This window comes from Anolis sagrei, chromosome 3, assembly GCF_037176765.1.
Source record: "Anolis sagrei isolate rAnoSag1 chromosome 3, rAnoSag1.mat, whole genome shotgun sequence".
NCBI classification, from domain to species: Eukaryota; Metazoa; Chordata; class Lepidosauria; order Squamata; family Dactyloidae; genus Anolis; species Anolis sagrei.
In genome coordinates this window covers 110184178-110208330 of record NC_090023.1, presented here as the reverse complement: position 1 = coordinate 110208330, position 24153 = coordinate 110184178, and the positions used below count along the sequence as shown (strand labels likewise).

Here is a 24153-nt window from a genome sequence, read left to right as displayed (position 1 = left end):
CCCTTAGGGTGAAAGAGGTTGACCATCCTTGAACTACAGTATCACAAATGGAGATATTCTTGGTCTCTGTCAATTGCAATTCCTTGGGAGAGCTGCAGCTACTACCGCCCAAGGACAAGGACAAGATTCTTGAAGCTGCCTGGCTGATGAGCTGTCACACTGGATACTTGAATGAGACATTATCTACAGTCATTTCAATCTGGGCTCTGCTTGAATTTGGGTGTGAAACTGCATTAGCCAAGTTAGTCACTGCATGGCTAATTATATCCCTTCTTTTCCTCAGATCCTCATGTAGCTCTGGACAGTTGCATGGAGACCACAACTGGATGAATAAATGCTAATTTACAGGTGTTCACTACAGGCAACACAGAAATGTTTAGGGCAAATTTTGGGGAAATGATTTTGAAGGCAGATATGCATACTGGGAGTTGCCACCTGTCACACATCTGACAATGAATGAACCTAAAAGAAGGACATGTAAAAGTTCTTAACATGTCTTCAGTTAATTATATCCTTAGATTTCATCTGGAAAACATGGTAGTGACATGGTCCACTGCACGTCCAGATCTCAGTGACAAAATATTTTTATTAGTCGCATCTATTTCCTTGTATTGTCAAAGACTTTCATGGCTGCAATCACTGGGTTGTTGTAAGTTTTTCGGGCTATATGGTGATGTTCTAGAAGCATTCTCTCCTGATGTTTCGCCTGCATCTATTCAATCTCTGAGGATGCTTGCCATAGATGCAGGTGAAACCTCAGGAGAGAATGCTTCTAGAACATTGCCATTTAGCCCGAAAAACCTACAACAACCCATCTATTTCCTTCTTTTTCTATGAAGCTAGTATACCAAGTTCCTCCCCACCACTTTATTGTCCCAAGAAACCTTTCTGGTGGGTCACATTGAGTGATTGCCCAATGATGGCTCCATAAATTCCATGGCTCAGTGGAAATTAGACACTGTACCTCTCAAGTACCTGCTCAACATATCATTATATCAATTCTTACAAGTTTTACGTGAGAACTTCCCATTGTCAGCTACCTGAATTAAAAAGAATGCCTTGTTGGAAACTTCAGGAGTACTCTAGGCTTTAGCAACATGACTAATTTGTGTAGCCTTAGATCCAAAAAGATCCTTCTACATGCACACACAGAGAAACACACATATACATTAAAGTAGGACAACACAACACTTTGTGTGTGGACACACACTTGAAATAGGAAGGTTTTCCTGAAAACATGACTTCTATTTCCCATGTTTCATCCCTCATTTTGGCAAATCATATTGGTTTGCAGTAGCCAGTGTGGTGGAGTGGTTTGAGTGCTGAACTAGGTCTTTAGAAGACCAGGGTTTGAATCCCACCCCTTCATGGGACCCTTTTTAAATAAATTTTGCCAATAAAAAATCCATGATAGGTTTGCCTTAGGGTCTCCATAAGTTGAAAATATCTTGAAAGCACACAATAACAATAGAAACAACAATAATTGATTTATGAAGGGGCTCTAACCGCCATTTGCCTTTTCTGCTGTGACCTTCTTCACACAAGTTATTCAGTTAATAGCTTACTACACTCTTAAGGAATGATTGTTGTACTTTAAGTAGCATGATTTTCTTTTGGTGCAGGTTAATTGCTTGCTTTTAAGATGTAAGGTTTTTATGTTCTTCAAACTATTTCCAGCTTTTAGATATCATATACTGTACTTTACTGTGTGTTTGAAGTGTAGTAATTAGCTTGCTAGGCTGACATCTTGTCAAAGAGGATACTAAGGGTTTGTTAATGTCATGCCATCTGACAGTTTTATTCCAGCCAGCTTTGTTTTGACAACTGGGAGAAAAAGAAACATATAACTTGCACAACCTGCAAGAACAACTTATTTGTAAAAGGAGGAATTAAATAAGGAAGATACTAAAATATGTTATTAAGAGGAGACTCCATTTTGATCCCCATTGGTTTCTAAACAACATGATTACACATCTGGTTTTTAATGTTTATCCTTCAGATCAAATGTTATATCAGGTGGGAAACCTACAGCCAGATATGAAATGGAATTCAAGAGCATGTAGAAGTCACAGGTTTCCCAATTTTCTTATGTGATACAAGAAAAATAGGAAGGAAACATAATTTATACAGACCACTTGCAAGCTCAGTACGCATGCAGAAATCCATTTATATATCTGGTGTCTGTCTTACTTACTTTTAATAACATGACCCATTCTGGTTTAAGAGGATTTCTCTGCAAGTTTATTTGAAAGGACTTCACTCTTGTGACTACAGAGATATTTCCCATCATATTTTTAACAAATGAGGTGCCTTTGTTTTGTCATTAAATGACCCCTCTAAAAAAGTCAATAGACTCAGGGCCCTTCCACACAGCCCTATATCTCAGGGCCCGTCCAAACAGTACCTTTATTGCAGTATCTACTACAATAAAGGAGGGGCTGTCCAGTAAACATTCTGGACAGTCCTGAATTAATTTACTACAAACCAGGAAAACACTGGTTTGTAGCAAATTTATTAGATAGTGGGATTATTCCATGCCTCCTTGGAAGGTGCGGGATAAAGCCACTACTTCCGGTGTCTGTACTACAGTACAGACACCATTCCCACAATTTACCAACCTAAATAAACCCAGTAAACTGTGGGAATACCCACCCTCCTCCCCATAAGCCCCAGGGACCATTTTGAAAAGTTTTTAAAAAAACCTTACCCAGCCTGCAGTATACTTGCGGAGCAGCTCTCTCGGTGCATATAAATGACATGCCAGGAGAGCGGGGAGGGAGGAAAATCACCGCCGCCGCCACCACCACCACCAGCCCCGCTCTCCTGCCACATCATTTGTACACACCAAGAGAGCTGCTCTGTGCGTATACTGCAGGCCGGGTAAGGTTTTTTTACTTTTCAAAAGGGCACGTCCCGAGAGAACGTCTGGAGGTCCCGAAAGAACGTCTGCTTTCTGGGGTGGGTATGGACAGGCCCCCAGGAAAATCTGCATTTTTAAAACGCTGATTCTTCGGGGATAAAGGCCTGTCTGGATTTGGCCCCAGAATATCAAGGCAGGAAATCTGACGTTATCTGAGTGTGGACTCAGACAATCCAGTTCAAAGCAGATATTGTGGGATTTTCAGTCTTGATATTCTGTGATATAGGGCTGTGTGGAAGGGTCCTTAGTTCAAAGCAGATATTGTGGGATTTTCTTCCTTGATATTCTGGGATATAGGGCTCTGTGGAAGGGCCCTGAGTGTGAACTCAGATAATCCAGTTCAAAGCAGATAATGTGGGATTTTCTGCCTTGTTATTCTGGAATATATGGCTGTGTGGAAGGGCCCCAAGACACCTTCCAACTCTAAGATTAGTTATCTTTATACCTTCTTGTGGCTTTTTAATCCCAGTCCAAGATGATCTGAGGGCCCTTCAACACAGCCCTATATCCCAGAATATCAAGACTGAAAATCCCTCAATATCTGCTTTGATTTTCTGCCTTGATATTCTGGGATATAGGGCTGTGTGGAAGGGCCCTGAGATAAAATTTAATCTGGAATGACTTTCTTTTGCAATTTTTTAAAATCCAAAGCAGAACCATAAAACAATAAAAGCTAATGAAATATATTGATCTTGCATGTGAGTGTTTCCGAGATAATGTTTTATCAGTCAAGATCTTCATCATTGTTCTTATCTTAAATTTTCCTCAAATAGCTTTTCACAAGTCTCGGGCATTGTTGCCATAATAAATGCTGCATCAACAAAAGCTGAACCACAGCTCTCCTCAGACACACACCTGTTAGTGATTAAAATGGCATTTATTTATATTCCCTCCTATGGGACTTGTGGTGGCTTACAAAAATCATAACAAATATATATAAACACATAGCTAAAAAAAGACTAAAAGTAGATTTTAAAAATAAGCTATTGATAGAATTTTAAAAAGCATTAAAGGACAAATAATAAAATGTGACAGCCCACTATTTAAAAGCCTTTCTTTATACATAGGCAGTTATCCATAGCCTGCCATCTGCCAATGGAAAGATAAGAATGAGAAAGCAAGTACTGTACAGAATCCCTAGGAAAAATATTTCAGATCCTGGAAGGCAGGCTCCAAGAAGCTCTCACCAAATGTGCTGCTGAGGATGACAAGGTCAGGAGAAGAGCTGCCTATGAGGATCTTGAAGTCGCCAGGATTCATATGGGAGAATATAGTCCCCAAAGATGGATCTACACAGTTCAGTGTGGTTCATCCAATAAATCCAGCCTGAGACAACCTGGACACAAACCACACTCAGAGACAGGCTGGCAGCCAGTGGAGCTGTTGTAACAAATGTGTAGGCCCACGCTCACTGAACCTGGTTTCAGTTATACATGTTTTAAATAGCATAGTGTTATACAGTAGAATCTAGTAATGTCTAGAAAAGTGTTCTCTCTAGACTTCCAGCACAATTCTATGGTTGCCATCTGCACCATTCCAACAAAAAAGTCCACTGGAAGTTGACCACAGAATCACACTGGAAGCACAGAGATCCCTTTGCTAGGCATCACTAGGACCTCCTGTGCAATTCTGTGGTTTGGCTGGAAACCCAAAGCACTGTTCATTTCAGGTTATAATAATAAAGTTTCAGAATATACATGTAAGTTGAATTCTACAAAGGGACCTGGAATGGATTCCTCATATAATACATGAGGCCAATGTCGTATGCTCCCTGTAACCAACCTCAGTCAACAGTCTAGCTGCAGCTCTTTAGAACAACTAAAATTTCTGAATGTTTTTCAAAGGCATCCCCACATAAGGCATGTAGCAATGATGATCTATGTTGCTTCTTTTTTTTCTTGTTTTTACTTTGCAGCAAAATATAAACAAGAGACGGCTATTTAGTCAGTCAATCAGTCATATGAATATATTAGCAAGGCTTAGCTTAGAGTTCTTGCTTAAGGAAGATAATTGTAATTACACATTTATAAAGGTTGTGCATTTGTAGTTTCATATTTAAAACTCGATTTCTCTAGCGTAGTAATCAGGGATGTAATTTAATTACCATTTCTCATTTACTTTAATACATATTAGTTGTTCCAAACCTTTCCTATAAAATGAAAGTCAGCATCAAAATCTGTTTCCTAAGTGAATGCAGAACGGATACAAATTAAATTTTGATTATAGATTCAAGGAAACATCTTACTCTGTAAGTGATATTCTTCATAAACAACTTGTTGCAAACCAACTGAAGTAGACCCAGAACTTAACTATTGCATTTACAAATACTATAGGCTCTGGCTTGTCTCAAAGGCTATAACAGAATTACTTTAGAGTAATTAAAATATGGCTTGCATCAGACTTTAATAAGCACATTACTAGGGGGTGAAACTCATCAACTTCTGTGACTGAAGTAGTATTTACTTCCCGGAAAACAGGCTTTTCATTGATGAAGCAAACTTGATGAAGAACATCTGCAACATTTTCTCCTCTTTAATGGGAAATTCATAGCATAGGACAGACAATACAGTAACCATGTTTCAGAATGACACAAGTGGTTCTACATGAGGGAGTAGCAAGTATTGGGCCATAATTCAACATGGTTCTTTGAAAAGATATTATCTCTCAACACCCATTAGCGGTTATCAGTGTCCTGCTGCCATGCCTTTGCATCAATCCCTCTGTCTTTTTTTCAAGCGTCTGCAGAATAATAGCAAAAAGGGGAGTAAGAAGAGCAAAGTAGGCTGGAGCATTAGTGCCTTATGGGGCAAAAGGGTTCACTCACTACATCATTTTGGGTAGAAGAATGCCCCTTTTCTGATCATAAGCTGCCTATAAAGTAAGCCACACAAGGTAAGACAGTGCCAAGGTTACCCTATTCTGTGCAGTGTGTTGCATATAAGATTCATATAGCCGTTGTTTTCATATTAGAGGACAAAAAGCCAAATCACAAGTGATAACTCCCTTCCTTTCAGCCTTCCTCCTCCATCCCTGTCACATTAACATAATTCCCCAAAGCAAGAAAGAATGCCCATTTTCTCTCACACTATAAAAGAAGCTGTTCTTGCCAATTCAAAAGCAACTTCACAATAGTGATGGCAATGGCAAAACCAACGTTCAATAATACCTTTGAATGTTGAGGAGGCAACACAGCCAGTTACACAATGCAGAATGATAGCCAGTGCACAGTATACAGTTCAGAGGTACTTTGAGCAATCCTGTCCATTCTGACGTATCATGCCTTTGCAGTTTTAAGCACTGTCATGCAGTCACAGAAAAACGGGGTTTTTTTTATTTTCACCTACATACTTTGTTTATATCCACCTACATATTCTTACCATTATTAATGATTTCTACATGCACTTTTGAAAAAGAACATTAGTGTACCCAACAATCAGGTTTTGTGCCATCCTTAAATTCTTAAACCACCCTTAAAGTCGCTGGTGTGATAGGCCATAGAAACATGTACTTGGTGGTGGGATAGGCAAGACATGGCACACTGGAGAGATGTGGAGGAGAGGGAAGACAAGGACTCATTTTTTTAAAAAAAAAAACTTTCATGTCAGGCCAATGACCCATGTCACACAAGGAGCCAGTTGGGTAAAAGTATGATAGCTGGGACCCTACACTGGCTGCGCAACGTGGGTCTGAATTAATGAGAGGAACACATGCATGAGACAGCACAGTGAGTGAGAGATGCAGCTGTGTCAGAGTCGTGGGAACATTGTTCGTCAGAAAGGGGGAGAGGAAACATTTCTATCCCATTTACCGTCTTCGTAAGCTGTTGTTTATCATTTAACAGTAAATAACTCTAACATTACTTCATTTTCCTTAAGCACAATGTGTGGTTATTTTTGTGGTCCCCCCCCCCCTTCCACACACCCCCCCCCACCTTTCTGAACTGCATTGCGCACATCTTCCCTTCATTAAGTCTAACCCGCATTGTACAAGTAGCATAGCGTAGGGTCCCAGCTATCATACTTTGGCCGCCAGTTGGTAACTGCTATTTCAATTACAGGATAGACTCAGGTAAACAGTCAGAGATTCTAACCTTCCACTTGCTATCTTTTCCCAATACTGGTGGCCAATGGCCCTTGTGACTGGTATGAGTAATCCACTGTAGGTTATAACCTGAACTTTAAAGGAGATATCAGGGCATTAAACCCACCTAGGGAGCTGGGGACCTAGAGCAGATTTATTATCTCATTGAAATGGAAGCCATCAAATTCTACTGCCCTCAATGTAACACCTTTTAAAAGGTTTGCCAAACAAGGCTCTACACCTAAAATGTTCTTATTGTGTGTTGACTGATTATGTTCCTGTATTGTTTTTGTGTCAGGACTGATCATACAGAATGGATAAGAAACCAAAATACAATCTAAACTCGGGAAGTATTTTTATTATCTTTAAATGATTATGACTACTATAATTAGAGCTTACTGCTTAGTAGGAAAATACCATTTCTAATTTCCCTTTGGATCATAAATACCTCTCATGCATTTTTTATTAACCAAGTATGACTGCCTGCTTTTGTAAGCTGCGCTAAATAAATATGAGCTGTTAACAATTTTATTGGAAGTGTTTACTTAGAATACAACTGTACTCTTAAAATAGACATTGTGAGATTAACAAGTACCACTGCCAGATTTTATATAGGAGACTGTTTAAGTAGGTTCTAAATTTGATTATATTGTTGAAAAACAGAGATAAGAAAGAATTTGAAAAACTGTAGTACAGTTTGTGTATTGTTTTTGTCAATGTTTTTGGGTCTATAAGAAAAGCATATCAATATATTGTCTATTCTCATTAATTCAACATCTGTTTGAGCAGTCAAAACTTTCTTCCTACACAACAATACATTTCAAATGTGATTATTGCTTTTTTCTTCCAAATAGAAAACAGTCAGCAGAAGATTTGATTTGCTAGCACTTAGATGTAAAACATAAGTATAGTGACACAAAGTGCTCATTCTTTAGAGTTTCATGCTATTTCTCTTTTAAAGAAATGAATACAAGTCAAGTATCCCTTACCTGGAAATCCAAAATCTGAAATGTTCCAAAATCATCAGTATGGGTAACTAAGAAATTGATACTTTTGCTTTCTGGTGGTTCCATCTATACAAACTTTGTTTCATCCACAAGAGGATTAAATATATTGTATATAAAATCACACCTTCAGGCTATGTATATAAGGTATTATAAACATCAGTGAATTTTGTGTTTAGACATGGGTCCTATCTCCAAGATATCTCATTAAGTATAAACAAATAGTCCAAAATCCAAAACATCATTTAGATCTCATCTACACAGGCTCATCATGACTGAAAAGTCACTCTCAACTGTTTACACAACATCCCCAGGGAATTCCAGTTCTTGTTGCAAGGTAAACCAGATTAAACCAGTTTAGCTTTTTGCTAAAGGAAGTTGGGAATGCTCTAGAGTTTGCCTGAAATGCTGGAGCAGCCCTGCTGTTTGAACACAGTGTGGAGTGCACAACCTGGTCTGATGCAAACCAGTCCACTGTCCAAGCAGGCCAACACTACCAGTTGTGGGACTCAAACCCCACTGTTGCCACTGCCAAATGACTGCAAAGCTTCATGGGAGCTCCTGGTCATCACAGGTTCCCCATGCTAACATTCGTGGAGGTTATCTCATGACAAGTAAGAAGGAAGGGGGTAGCCCTTCTTTCCCCCCTCGTTACACAGATGCCTCTACTGATGTCAGCATGAGGCACCCACAATGGCCAGTATCTCTATGATTGTTCAGCAGTGGCCACTCTGAACTGGCCACAAATTAAATGCCAGTGTAGATAAACCCTTAACCTTCTCGTAGTAGTATTTCAACACCAACAATAACATAATCTCAAAATAACATAGACAGAATATTCATCGAAAGCAATTATAGAGAAATAACACAATCTCAAATAAAACACACACATCTGAAGAAATGAGCACTTACAAGCAGGCCAATCAGCTTTATCATGTGAATTTGTGACACAACTTTGAAAGGCATTCTTTGTCTCCCCAATACTGCCAGCATCATCAACAATAATACAGGAATTGATGAAAGGGTGAATTGTTCCTATCTCTCACGTTTCATTTCACATTTTGTTCTAGTTGCATATCCCTTTATAGATTTTTTTTAATAGTCCTGAAATTAATATGTACTTTTGTATGCATTTTGCCTTATATATTTATTTTTGTTTTCCCTAATACACAAACTTTTGCAAGCAATAGCCCCTAATGCTTGCATTTCTATGTACTGTTCTCTCCAGTATTCACATTTTGGTGACATGTTTTGAATATTCAAGTCCACTTCCTATTGTAATTCTCTGAGAGTTATGCATGGATGTTCAATCAAATTGTGCACTAGATAAATATCTCTCGCACCACTAATAACCACTTCACACAAGAGTGGTTAGAGTTTACGAAGTCATGATAAGATACATTTCAGAGGTCTATGCTCTTTACTTGGTTCTGGGAATGGCAGTACATGAATTTTTAGATACACTGGTATTATATTCCATTTTACTTTTATTCAATTGATTATTTAAAAACATAGTGATGGACTCTTAATTTAAGTCTAATTCTCTTCATAGAAATCCTGTTTCAAAATTAAAGGATGAAAAATATCTTCTCCATAACTACCAGTTCTAACACAAATCCCAACAAGTGCACACAAACAAAACATTTGCTGAATTTTCCTTAGATCAAAATATTAACATCCTAAGTGCAAAAAAAAACCCACGCATTTAACATGTTTTTTCCTGAGTAGAACTCATCTAGTCTACATTATGTTCAGAGAGATTTTGATTTTGGAGTAAGACATTGAAGTACAAGCACATAAATCAAGTCTGTTTCAACACAGCCTATATTAATGTGACCCATTCTTTATTTTGATTTGATTTCATCTTTGTTCCCAAATAGCAGTTGACTCCATGAAATGGGAAGGACCTTCTCAAAGATTTTAAAACTTCAGAGTAGGCAACACAGAAAAGTCAGCCAGTTAAATAAAAACTTTCATTTTCAGTTGCTTACATCAAATAGGTTTGTCATAAAGCAAGTTCTTTGCATATAAAAAGGCTGGGCCTAAGGGTATTTCAAGTGGCAAGGCTTGGAAAGATCTCTGGCAAACTGCTGTTGGTTAGAGAAGGAAACACCATACTAAGGACTCATCTACACGGATCTGTGGTAGCCGCATGTTGCATGGAGCTGATTCAGGTTAACTTGGCCTTGAATCATGTTAACAAAAATAGTACATGTTTTTGGTAAGTTTAAATAGTTCTCCTGCTTCCTATTTGAGAAGTGGTTGCAGCTGTTTACACTGCCATTCCACTTTCCTCAGGTTCCGACACCTAACTTGCCCTCTCATTCTGGACTTTGCAGTGCTCACTGGAGACAAAAATGGTGGTGTTCATTGCTCAGCGCATGGACTGAAGCTAGCCACAGCAAGGAAGCAATCAGAGAAGAGAGGGGCAAAAGGAGGAAGCAATTCCTTCTTTGCCGTAACTCTCATATCGCTTTGTCACTATCAACATTACAGGTACCGAGTGATGATCAGTGCCTTTTCATGTACAGCAAAGCCCAAACAGTGGGGCAAGGTACAGGTGGCAGTCCAGCAGTGCCAAATTGATTTCAGTACCAATGGGGCATCAGATGTGATCCAGCTACTGGGCTGCGTCGGGGGCAAGCAGTGTGGCCATCATTCAGGCTCCAAATCAGCTCCACAAATGGGTGCATGTACCATAGTACAGAGTACTCCACTTCAGATCAGCATTGCCATTTCTGACCCAGTTCGATGCACCCTAAGTGGCACATGGTCTGACAGGTTAACCAAATCCATTCATTCATGTCTATGTCTCAGCAAAGTCGTGCACCCATGATAAATTCTTTATTAGTTGTATTTGAATATGTGCTGAACCAACAGCAAGTAGACTGCCATGGGCAGGAAGTAAGCCAGTTACCATATTGAAGTACATGCTGATAATAAAAAGCCAAAGTCTGCCTGAAGGATATCATAATACGCCAGCATAGAGGGTAAGGGGGGGGGGGGCACAATTATGTCACTGTGGGCTTTTTGACTTGATGAACTTGTCGGGGATTTCCCTCTTTAACTACCCATTGCATAGTACTTCACTGCCTTTAAAATGTGACAAATTGTGTTTCGGGTCTGAATTCAAAACATGGCCATGTTAGTCTAGAACAGGGATCCACAAACTTTTTAAACAGAGGGCCAGGTCACAGTTCCTCAAACTGTTGGAGGGCCGGATTATAATTTGGAAAAAAAACATGAATGAATGCCTATGCATACCACATATCTTATTTGTAGTGCAAAAATCACTTAAGACAATACAATAATTAAAATGAAGAACAATTTAACAAATATAAACTTATTAGTATCTCAATGGGAAGTGTGGGTCTGCTTTTGGCTCATGAGATAGGATTGTTGTCATTGTTGTGTGCTTTCAAGTCATTTCAGACTTAGGTTGACCCTGAGTGAGGGCCGGGTAAATGATTTTGGAGGGCCGCATCCGGTCCTCGGGCCTTAGTTTGAGGACCCCTGGTCTAGAATATCAGTATGCAAAAGGGATTTTGTAGCACCTTAGAGACTGAGAGAATGAGGTTAGTAGCATAAGCTTTCATAGACTAATTTTTGCTGAGGTAAGTTTCTAAACTTCTAGCCGCAACCTTCCCCCCAATGCATCATTGTTTCCATTTCAGTGACAAGTTATCCAATTGAAAGAAAGTAGGAGTCCTGAATATCTCTTACCAGGCAGTTGTATCAGACAAAAAATCTGTGAGAATGCTTGAACTGTTTACCAATTTCCTCCTCTGATTAGCAAATGCAACAGAACTGGGAATAGGATGCACAGAACAATCCTAAATCCAATCTCTGGTGTGTAGTATGAAAACAAAGATGTTATCAATATAGGTGTTCATTTGTGATAGGACTCTTCAATGAAAAAGACTTACTTTAGGAGAAAGGAGAAAGCTTACTTTAGGAGAAAGGAGAAAGCATGCATTAATTTTCAAATTCATATATTTAACCTAGACATAATAAAACAAATGTGGTTGCATTTGTTTTATTTGTTGACCCAAATCTCACCAAGCAATCTCCATTTGCTTCATTCTAAACAGATATAATATTAAAACAGGCTGCAGTTTCAAAGAACATTTGAATATATTGTCTGAAGATACTTTAAAGGCAAGAGGAGTTTTAGTTCCAACCTCTTTCGTTTTCCATGAAAACTTGATCTTAAACTGTAGTCTTCATATTTTATATTCCCCATATCACCATAACCTAGGCCTAGTAACTTTCATATAGCTTAGTACATGTGAACTGTGATATATCATCAGATAGGCTTTAAAAAAAATAATATTTTCCATTTGTGTTACAACAGTGGTTCTCAACTTGTGGGTCCCCAGATGTTTTGGCCTTCAACTCCCAGAAAGCCTAACAGCTGGTAAACTGGATGGGATTTCTAGGAGTTCTAGGCCAGAACACGTGGGGACCCACAGGCTGAGAACCACCAGATTACAAGAACAGGCAAAGTAGAAGTAAAACCAATAAAGGATTAACATACTTTCTCTGCCATTATTATGGCATATTTCTACTGAGGTCAGAGCCACTAACTTTCTGTTAAATTACTTAACTATAACTATAATTGTTAAGTAACTGTTTCATGCTTTACCATCAAAGCTTCACATGAAATTGTCAAGCTGCAATTGCAAGTGCAGAAAACCAACCAAAATCAGCAACCACACGTTTTTCAAATAGGCATACGGACTACAATGAGATCCCATCAGAGTAATAAAATGGCATGAACAATTGAGCCAACAACTGTGAACATAATTATGCTATTTCTGCAAATCATCCAAATGATTCCTCATCAGACTCAAATGCAAAAAAAAGTATAAGATTATCAATGCTGTTTTCATTTTGAAACATCCCTGTATGCTCAGTACATCAGCTAAGATCCAACTACTTTCAGCACAGCTATGGCATTAATCAGATCCATGAAACTCTTTAAAGTAAGAGTTATACCCTGTAATTCACAACTTTTTCTGACTGGAGGAAACTGTGAGATATCACTATAAAACACTCTTTTCATACAAAGTAATCTAAGTAACACAGAGTTTTGCATGTGTTGCTTGCTGCACAGAAAAGAAAGATGGCTACACTTCACATCATTTAAAATGTACATTAGAGAAAGAAGCATGAAAAATCATCTCTGTCTCAAATGCTGTAATAGCAGAACAGCAGACTCTTCAAAATCTCTGCCAATATTATGCTAGGCATATATTTTAATGCAACATGCTGCAATTGCTTCTCAGTTATTCCTGGAGGCTACTTGAATAGGCCCAAAATAAACATAGTAGAAAATAAATATTACAAAAGATGGAATGCATACTAAACAAAACTGATTTTGTTTTCAAATACATATTATAAATAAATAACTACACTGCTAGAAACGCTTTATTTTCTAGAATGAAAATAAATGAAATAAGATGCATCCATAACTGTTCTTGAAATCAAAAGGAACATTTTCACATTATCCCAGATGTGTTTATATGTTGATATAACCGCTGTATTTTTATACAAAAAATATAATTCATCATGTTTCATTTTCTAGAGTTCTCAAACAGTGCTATGTAATGTATACCATAGATTTTATTATGATTTTATTACGATGGTCTTAAAACAAAACTACGAAAGCATGAAAAAGGCAATAGTCACAATTAGTATGTTGCAATTTCACCTTTCCAGTGTACCAATCAACTCACAGCAATAATCAGTATCGAAAAACTCGGCTATGACATTTCATCAAAACAGACGCGTTCTTCTGCACTTATAACACTGAGCACCATGGACAGCACCAAACAACTCCAATGCAAAGACACAGGCGGAAGTATCTACAGCACCATGGACAGCACCAAAACAGTGCCTATGCGAGGACACAGCGGGACGCGCCTACAGCACCATGGACAGCACCAAACAGCTCCGGTGCAAGGACACAGCAGGTCGCATCTACAGCACCATGGACAGCAACAGAGCTCAGCAGCCCAAGGATGTGCAGGAATATGAGCTGTCCTGCCAGGGCTGTAATCTGAAAGACTACACCAGGTAAGGGCCAACTTAAGCGGCTGAGGGGGGAAAGGAAAGGGCCTGAGGCAGTTAGGAATGGTGGGAGCCGAAGTCCAAAACACCTGGAGGGCCCAAATTGGCCCATGCTTGCTTTACACTTTGCTTATATCACCACAAGAGTAAATTTCTAAACACTTTTCAAGACTGTTGCAAAACTGGGTCCTGAAAGTAGATACACATTTTTTAAAAATCAGGATAAGCCAAAAGAAACTGCACTGATTCCAATTGATAAGTAAATATATTGTTACCCCAAGTATACAGTATCTCAGCACTAAAGCTGAGATTTACTTCCTTGTTCACATCAGAATCTGGGTTATTTTTAAATGCTGCGTTTACTCTCAAAATAAATAAACAAGGCCGCACTGATTTCAGCTGTGATTATGGCATCTGCTCAGCTTTGCAAGAGCTGCACTATGACAACATTTTTTGTAAGGAGCAAGGGAAGTGTGGCTAAGGCAAAATGGAAGAGTAGCCACCCACGGAAAGAAACACAGTGGCCACCAAAGCAAGTGCAGAACATCTCTCCAGTTCACTGCAGAGTCTCCTTGCAGAGCCTCCATCCTCCATGTTCTCCAGAATCACCTGTAAACCCAGGGAGCAAAAGCCTTCAACGCCCTCCAGAAAGCTTCCAACCAAGTAAAACAGTCCTCCATTCACGCAGGATCGCTGGGAGGAGTGGGGGAGGCATCCCATTCGTGCCTGAAGGGACATTCAGAGTCAGGACTCCAACCTCCTCCATTCAAGGGAAGTTGTCCTGCGATTCCTGATCCAGCAACTCCGAAGCGCGCACAGAAAGCAACCCCACCGGCGCAGGGCTGCGAGAAACAAAACAAAAGGAGGCTTTTCCTCTGGGTTTCTGGGAACCCCCGAGAGCTGGGCGCCCGGGGGAAGAGAGGGAAGCCCGCGCCGGGCCGCATCTCCGGCTCCGGGCCCCAAACACACCTTCCGACCAGAGCAGCGCCCGCATTCACGACCCGCCAGAGAGGGTGGGAGGGAAGGAGGGAGGGAAGGAGGGAGGGTGGCCTGGCAAGCAAGCGAGGACCACTCCCCCAAATCATCAGCAACTACGGATGCGGAGGACGGAAAAGGGAGGGGAGGGAAGTTCGTCGGGCGGGAAACTTTCTTCCTGGTGCCTACCTTGCACTCCTCGGGTCCCGACTGCACCGAGTACTCCTCGGCTTGCAGGTACTTCTGGAGCACCAGCTCGAACTCGTGGTAGCGCTCCCGCGCTTGCTGGTCGTAGCTCTGGTAAGCCAGGACGCAGCGGCGGCAGGAGCGGAGCCACCGGCGCCCCCGCGGGCCCCCCTCCCCCGCCAAGTCCTCCTCCTCGTTCTCTTCCTCCTCCTCCTCCTCTTCCTCCTCCTCCTCCTCCTCCTCCCCGAGGGCCCCCAGGTCCAGCGTGCAGTTCCGAGTGTCCTGGCTGCGGCGGCGGCGGGGGAGGCCGGCGAAGAGCTCTCGCAGCGTGTAGGAATTACAAAAAGGCAGGTAGAGCTCCGCCGAGGCGCCACCGCTTCCTCCTCCTCCTCCGCCTCCTCCTCCTCCTCGCCGTCCGGGCCGCAGTTGTCTGCAGGCGTCCTCGGCGTCGCCCAGGAGGCTGAAGCACTGCTCCGGCGGCGCCTGGCCTTGGCCGCCGGCCTCGTGGCGGTCCCGGTGCCTCCCGGCGGCGACCTGCCGGGCCTCCACGCAGAGCCACAGGTGGTCGGAGAGCAGCACGGTGAAGAAGAGGAGCGAGGCCAGGGAGCGTCGCCATTTCTGGGCCCGCTCCGAGTCGGCGAAGGGCTTGTCGGGCTCTCGCGGGCCGAAGCGGCGCCGGCAGCAGCAGCAGGAGCAGGAGCAGCAGCCACAGCGGCGGCGGCGGCAGCAACAGCAGCCGGCTCCTCCCGCGGGGCAGCGGATGCTCATCGTTCGCGGGCGGGCGGCCCGGGCCGGCTCCACGGCGAGGGGGGCTCCGCGGCCGGGCGCCACGGGCCCTGGGGCATGAGCGCCGGCGAGGAGGAGGCGGCGGCGAAGGCGGGGGCGAGGGCGGGGGCAGTGGCGCTGCGCCTGGGCTGGGCCCGCGGCCTCCCCGTCGCGTGGCCTGGGCCCTCAGCCGGGCATGGTCAGAGCGGCGCGGGGCCCACGGGCGAAGGCGGCAAAGGCGGCAGAGGCGGGCCCCCGCTCCCCGCCTGCGGCCTCATGCCGCCCTCCACAGCCGGAGCCCGGCCCGCGAACAGCCCCTTCGCCCGCTCCCGAGGCTCCTGAGGCGGATGCGGATGCTGATGCTGCTGCTGCTGCGGTGGTGGCTCTGGCTCTGGCTCTGGCTGCGGCGGGCTCTGCTCTCACTGCTGCGCTGCTCCCGAGGCTGCCGTGGTTGAGGTTTCCTCCGGGTCCGGTCCCCGTCGTCTCTGGGCGCGGGTTGGGCTGCCTCCTGCCGCCAGCCGGGGGCCACCGTCATCTTGGGGCCCTGCGCTAAGTTGCCGCCATCTTCGTCCGGGAGAAGCAGCGGCGGCGGCGGCGGCGGCGGCAGCGCCACTTTTTTGGGGGGAGCGCGCGGCCCTTTGCGTCATCTCCTCCTCCTGCGCCGCCAGCCTGGCGCATTGGCAGCCGCGGCGGCAGCGGCAACGGCGGCGGCGGCGTGCTCTGCCTTGGCGCGGGAGGGAGGGAGGGAGGGAGGGGAGAGGGGAGGGGGGAGAGCGGAGGAGGAGGAGGGGGAGGAGCAGGGAATCGCCTGCTGCCGCGGCTTTGGGGAAACCTGCCCATTTGGGGGCGGGAGGGGGGATTGTCGTCGGTCGGGGAAGCCTCCGTCCAAGGCAAGCGGGGGGATCCTCAGGAAAGCGGCTGGAGGCGCGCGCGCGGAGACAGAGAGAGGGGGGGAGAGGAAGGGGTGCATTGGGGACCCCCTAGGCCTTTGCTCCGCTCCCCGCCCGAGGCTTTGGACGCTTTTAGCCCTCGCCGGATGCATTTCGGTTTATTCCGCGTCTAAAGAGGACAAGCCGCCTCGGGAGTTTCATTCAGAGCGGGCGCGCGACGCGGCGGGGGGGGGGGGGGGTGGGGCGGACCTGGTTCCCCGCAGAAGCGCCCTGTTCCCGCCACTTTCCTCCCCCACCCGGCTCTTATTTGCCACTCTCCACGGAGCACTTTCCGGGAGGGACAAGCCCTTCGAGGGGCGGGGGAGGTCCACTCGAATGCCCTGGAAAGAGCCCTCCAGGGGACTTCCGTTGGAGAAATGGTTTGGAGAGCTCTCTGACGAGCAGTCTCCAAAAAATAGTGAAGAGCGCAGACATCACATCACACTGGCAACGAAGATCCGCATAGTTAGAGCAATGGTATTCCCCGTAGTAACCTATGGATGCAAGAGCTGGACCATAAGGAAGGCTGAGCGAAGGAAGGTAGATGCCTTTGAACTGCAGTGTTGGAGGAAAAGTCTGAGAGTGCCTTGGACTGCGAGAAGCCCGGATGTTTTGATGTTTTACCACCATTGTGGGAGGCTTCTCTCATGTCCCCGCATGGAGAGCTGGAGCTGACAGAGGGAGCTCATCCACACTCGCCCCAGATTCAAACCTCTTGACCTGTTGGTCTTCAGTCCTGTCGGCACAGGAGTTTAACCTACTGCGCCACTGGGGGCTCCAATCTGCACAGTTAAAATGATGGTATTCCCCCGTAGTCCATGGCTGGTCCATGAGGTCAGGAAGAGTTGGAAGCGACTGGATGACTCAGTAGTAAACTATGGATGCCAGAACTGGACCATAAGGAAGGCTGAGCAAAGGAAGATAGATACTTTTGAGCTGTGGTGCTGGAGGAAAATTCTGAGAGTGCCTTGGACCACAAGAAGATCCAACCAGACCATACTTCAGGAAATAAAGCCCTATTGCTCACTGGAGGGAAGGATATTAGAGGCAAAGATGAAGTACTTTGGCCACATCATGAGAAGAAAGGAAAGCTTGGAGAAGACAATGATGCTGGGGAAAATGGAAGGAAAAAGGAAGAGGGGCCAACCAAGGGCAAGATGGATTGATGGCATCCTTGAAGTGACTCGATTGACCTTGAAGGAGCTGGGGTTGGTGACAGCCAATAGGAAGCTCTGGCATGGGATAGTCCATGAGGTCACGAAGAGTCGGAAATGACTGAGCGAATAAACAACAACAAATTACAGGCAGACATTTTCCCCATAACCTCTTTATTATCAACAGCACCAGCTGGCCCACTAAATTACTATGCTCCCATGATCTTTTCCTTGAAGGAGGGGAGGGGGGGAGGATGGATAAGAAGGCGAGGAGAAGGTCAGGCTGCCCCCCCCCCCCAAGCCCCACCAATTCAACCTTTGAGTGAAGCTTTTATCTTCATAGAAATGGCTTGTGTTCACCTTTTCAGTCTTAAAACCCTTTTAAGACTAATGCATTTCAGGAAGAGCTCTTTCATGGGTTTCACATCAAAAAAATGAACAGGAGCTCCTGTATGTGTACAAGAGGTCATTTAAGTATGCTGGCTGGTTGCCTCAGGAGCAGTGCTTGCTGAAATTCCTTCTTCTATCCGACCATTAAGGGTAAAGGAGCCTCTTGCATCTTGAACCTGGCAGCCCCTGGGTTACTATACCTGAACAAGTGAATTGCAGCCAAGAAAGTCTAAATACATAAATAGCAGTCCATTATTACATTACGCACCATTGTTTGGACTCACGCACAACTCTTTTCAAGCCTGAACTCTAGATTGATGCCTGATGGAAGATTCTGTGCCTTGGAAGCTTTCCCATTAAACACAAGCAAACCATTTGAGATCGTATCTTTCTGTCTCAGGATCCCAGAAAGCAGCCACTTGCTGCTGCATTGTTGTGCTCTCCTGCTTTAAAGCTTATTTATGGGTTTTGTGGATCCGCAAGTGAGTACTGTGCATGCCCCTTCTCTTAGGACCCCATCTCAATTTAAGCTTCTTATGGTGGCTCTTTGTGAGGAAGGCATAGCACTTGGCATGTGCTTGACATGTGGATAGCCCTTACTCTCAGCATGTTCCCACCACATGCAGTGTAAGAGCTCCTGGCAACTGCTGTGGTCATTCTTCCTCTTCCTCCTATTTATAGGAGGAGCAGCTTTCCAGCATTCCAGCCCATGTGGAGGCAGCCTTTTCTGCAGCACCACAAAGGTTATTGCACAGCTAAACCTGGCAACGTTCAGCTGGCATTTGACAGCGTGAGCAGGATGCAGCCCCAAATCCAGCCTTATGCATGCTTTATGAAGAAGCTAGTACTGGTGCTTGCAATATGATGTAGTCTTGAATAGCCATGCATACAGTTAATGGGGATTAGATTTGCAGGGTTCGAAATACTAATTACAGAAGAGCAACACTTGTGCAGGACCAAGGGCACAATATATGATACAATAATTCTAGCTTTGATTAGACTGCCCCCCCCCACCCCATTTGTATCGGGCAAAACAGTAATCTGTTCAGACACTCAACCTTTATGCACATGTCTTCTATCCTCACTGAAGACATGTGGCTCAAACCCTTGTGCTGGCAGGACTGCTGACCAAAAGACCAGCAGTTTGAATCCAGGGAGCAGGGTGAGCTCCCATCTGTCAGCTCCAGCTTACCATGTGGGGACATGAGAGAAGCCTCCCACAGGATGGCAAAACATCCAGGCATCCCCTGGGCAACTTACTTGCAGATGGCCAATTCTCTCACACCAGAAGCAACTTGCAGTTTTTCAAGTCTCTCCTAACACGAATTTTTTTAAGAGAATCTGCCCCAGTGTTTCTCCCCAAGGACACATTTTATATGCTAAATTATGCCTGTGAGCAATTCTCCACCACCACCACTCAGTAAAAAAAAACAACTACGCAGCTGCATGTTGACCTGCTCTTATTTCATTTCCATTGCGTACCATTTGTCATTAAGCTACTGCCTAGCAGATGGGAAGGCTAATACATCAATTAAGTTCCATATGTCACAGAACTTGTGCATAATTGTTTCTTTTGATATACCAATTGAAAGGTAGAAAGATTCATTTTAATAGTGTGGACAAGTTGTTAGAGTCCACTTAAATTGCTTGAAATTCCTTGGTTTAGAGCAGTGGTTCCCAACCATTTTTTGACCAGGGACCACTTTGACCAGGGACCACTCTCCAACATTAATACCAAATCAGTTTTTGGTCAACTTTAGATTCAGTTTGGTTATTTGGTGTGCTGATTCAGAAAATTGCATTGGATAGACCACATCAGCTCTAGTTTCTGATACAAAACATATGCCACTCAGTAGTCACCATCTGCTTGCCCACAGGAAACCATATTTAATAATCTAGAGTTGATGTGGTAGTAGCAATCTTTCGTGGGTAGTTAGCCTCTCCCCCCCCCCCCCCCCAACATCCCCGTTGCCTCAGCACTTCATTGTAATCAAAGTAGATGATATCAGAAATGGTTTCTCTAATAGGAAACAAGATGAACATGGCCTTCTTCATGTCATGCCCAATTATGACTTAATTATGCATTGTGATCCATATGTTGCAAGTCTCACTTTCACAATGAATGACTATTCTATGCTTGTCTTCCATATGTGTATTTAATGTCCTTTGATAGACCTCTGACCTTGTGGCTAGTGCTGGATCTTGTGATTTTTTTTCAGTGGTATATGAAGGAGAACTTTCTATTATCTTGCTCAAATCCATTGCCAATCAATTTCACCAGGTGACTTCAAGTTTTTGGACAGATTGAATATTCTTTTTCTGAAATACTTGTGGCCAAAATTGTTTGATTTGGGGGGGGGGGGGGGTTGCATTTTTTTCAATACTTGTATATACATACTGAGATATCTTGGAAATGGGATCCAAGTCTAAACACTAAATCTAATTTTCCTATACTGTTTATAAACATAGTTATATTTTCATGATTTTGTGCATGTGTATGTAGAATTACAAGAAAGCAAAAAGCAAAAACCTTTCTCAACCATCCATGTAAACTATTTTGGATTTTAGTATTTCAGATATCATAATTCCAAATAAGGAATATCCGATATTTACTAGGTACCATGGTGACACAGCGGGTTAAACCGCTAAGCTGCAGAACTTGCTGACCGGAAGGTTGGCAGTTCGAATCTGTGGGATGGGGTAAGTTCCCACTGTTAGCCCCAGCTTCTACCAACCTCGCAGTTTGAAAACATGCAAATGTGAGTAGATCAATAGGTACCGCTTCTGCAGGAAGGTAATAGCGCTCCATGCAGTCATGCCGGCCACATGACCTAGGAGGACAACACTGGCTCTTCAGCTTAGAAATTGAGATGAGCACCACCCCCCAGAGTCAGACTCAACTAGACTTAATGTCAAATGGAAACCTTTACCTTTAACCCTTACTAAGAAAAAGAGTAGAAAAAACTTCTTCACTTCTATTTCCCTCTGAACTCCTTTCTTGTGATTCATATTAATGTCTTTGGATCTTTTATTTATTGGCACTTAATCTATGAAATATTTTTAAAAGTGCACTGAGGTTCGGCTTTTATTTGCCCTTGTGTACAGCTGAGAAGTCAAAAATAACATTCCTTTCTTAAAACAGAAGATGGATGACATTAAAGCTGCCTACATTTGAGCCAACTGGGAGGAAAATAGTGTGGCGTATAAAATGCCAATAATTAATGAAATATCTCTTTACATGGATATGTGACCCACACTCCCTTTTCACTGGTCACCTCCTGTGACTTTTGACATTCAGATCTCTTCACAGGGTGTTGTTCTCATAGAGGATTTTAATAACACAGTAAAAGAACACTTTGCAGTCACTTGCACATTTACCTTAGAAACAAAACCTAATTATTTTGGTAACGTTAGTAAGGAAAGATGCAGGAAAACTGGCACAGTTTTTGTCATCTGTACTCCTACAGCCACCACAACCCATTCCAACGCACTGTACCAGGCAAAGCTTTGTACTGCTGTCGTGTTGTGTTTTCCTCTCCTGTAAATATCTCCAAACTCCCACGGCTCTTCTCTTGTAGCAAGCCCATTTTAATGAAGGCATCCCTGATTTCTGACTGCAGCAAGCAGGCAAATTCTGCTGTAGCCAAACTGCGGCGGTTCAGGTGTTTGATGCCCCCTAGTGTTAAGCGGGAGAGCCTCAAGGAAGAACCTCAGTAATACAATCAGGTTGGGGAGGTTAGCATTTTGTTCAAAGAGAAACAAAGACATGACAATAGATGAACAGAGAAAAAACACCAGTCAGGCCTAAATGTGCTATCCCCTCCTGACTGTCCTCCTATTACAAGTATTGCAGTTTTGTGTAGTTATAGAAGCACTGATGTATTACAATCAAATGAGTGAAACCGGAAGCACTGTAAGCACTGTAAGTAGATTTGTGATAAAGGGTCAGATATACATTTCACCTAGACAATATTAGTTCCTTTTTTAAAAAAAAACAAACAAGTGAGAGCTACAACAAAATTGGCACAGCGTGCAGCAGATTTGCTGGATTTCCAGATATGTTTGCATTCATCTTCCTCTCCAGTTTTTTGTCATTACTCTCATATTCAGCATTGTCTGCCAATTGAGCATACTCAGCCTGCATGGGACTGCATTTTGGAGATTTAGTTAAGATATTTTTTACATACACACACTATTGTTTTGTATCTGCAAATGTTGGGTTCCTCCAGAGATTATTGTGCCTCTCCTTTTTTAACTTGGTAGCTTTTCTGTCTCCCCACTCAGCTTGGCCATTCAGCATGACCTCTGAGCTTGCTCCGTTCTCATTCTGCTGGTCTGTTTCTACTTTTAGATCTCTGTGCAACTTCACGAAGGATTTCCAACTTCTCATTATTTTGACAGGAGTTGCAATAGATGGACCTCCATGAAAAAAAATTTGTCTTAACAAGGAATTGATGTATGCATATCTGTGAACTATGAGCTCTGGTGAGTTACTTTTATGCAAAAGAAATACCTCCATCTCAGAATTTCGTCATTTTCAGACAGTCTTTAGTTACAGATTGGTGGATCCTAGCCTTTTAGTAACAGACAAAATATATGTCCCACCAGCTTAAAGTCTGCCCACTTTCACATTGTGAATGCTCTGTTAGACATACAGGAACACAGTGAAACAGCTTCTTTCCCTGTTAATTAAAGTGGTGATGAATTTGCATTTTAGTTTGAATTTCAAAGAAAATACCGAAGGTGATGAATTCTAATCCCAAAATCTTTTCAGCACTCTGGATAGCTCCTGTATCACACAAATCTAATGTATCATGTGGTTCAGCTCCATAAGCTAAAACACCATTCCCTATGGCAGAAGTATTTTAAGAGATAAGAAACCCATGGCTATCTAGTGGTTCTTGTGCTCCAAATTCCCAGAATCCCAACCAGAATAAATTATCTATTAAGTATGATGGAACTTGTTGACAAATTACACATGGAGAGCTCTTCCCTAAACATATTGACTGGAAAATAATTCCTTTAGAAATAAACTGCACTGATTTCCAAGTAAACATACTTAAAATGTCTTGTGACTGTGAAGGGAACAACTGAAACATTAGAAAGGAATTATGCTACAAATTATAGTATATCATCTAACAGATGTCGACATGTTGATCATCCTGCAGTTTGCCCACTTCTTTTCAGTCAGACATTATCCATAAAATGTCTAATTTGCCTCCTGTTTTTAATAATGTTTCCACTGGCACTTTCTGTTTCAGACAATGCTGCTGCTTTTGGGTATGAACTCTGATGCAATAGGACATTCCTCATTAGATATGTTTTATTAATTTTTGCCTGTCAAAGGTTAGCAAGACAAAGGAACTCTTGCAAGAATGTTCCCCAGTCTGATATCTATGACCTGCTTCCTGGTAGGATAACTCTGCCACACAGGGCTTGCAGCACTGAGCCAGGCAATTAAAGTACTGATGTGCATTTAATTCTGTAGCTCGCAGTGTGCAATATAGCTGATTTATTAAACACTTTGTCTGAATGTGTAAGCTAACCGGGTGAAATGTCCATATTGTCTTTGCTCAATGCCATGCTCTTCTCATTTTATTGTATCACAAATACACAAAAACAGCAGTAATTCATTTAAGTGAGTACAATTCAATCATCTTAACAGTGATGGAATTAAG

The 24153-nt window shown here is 43.1% G+C and overlaps 1 protein-coding gene across 1 annotated transcript in view; it reads right to left on the bottom strand.

Annotated features, from left to right (window-relative positions):
* NALF1 (NALCN channel auxiliary factor 1) overlaps positions 1 to 16720 on the bottom strand; it is a 434567-nt gene extending 417847 nt beyond the window's left edge. The window contains exon 1 of the mRNA XM_060769593.2: positions 15241 to 16720. Within this exon, the coding sequence (XP_060625576.2) occupies positions 15241 to 16005 (765 nt within the window). The 5' untranslated portion in view covers positions 16006 to 16720. The remainder of the gene's footprint in view (positions 1 to 15240) is intronic.
* Positions 16721 to 24153: the final 7433 nt, after the last annotated feature.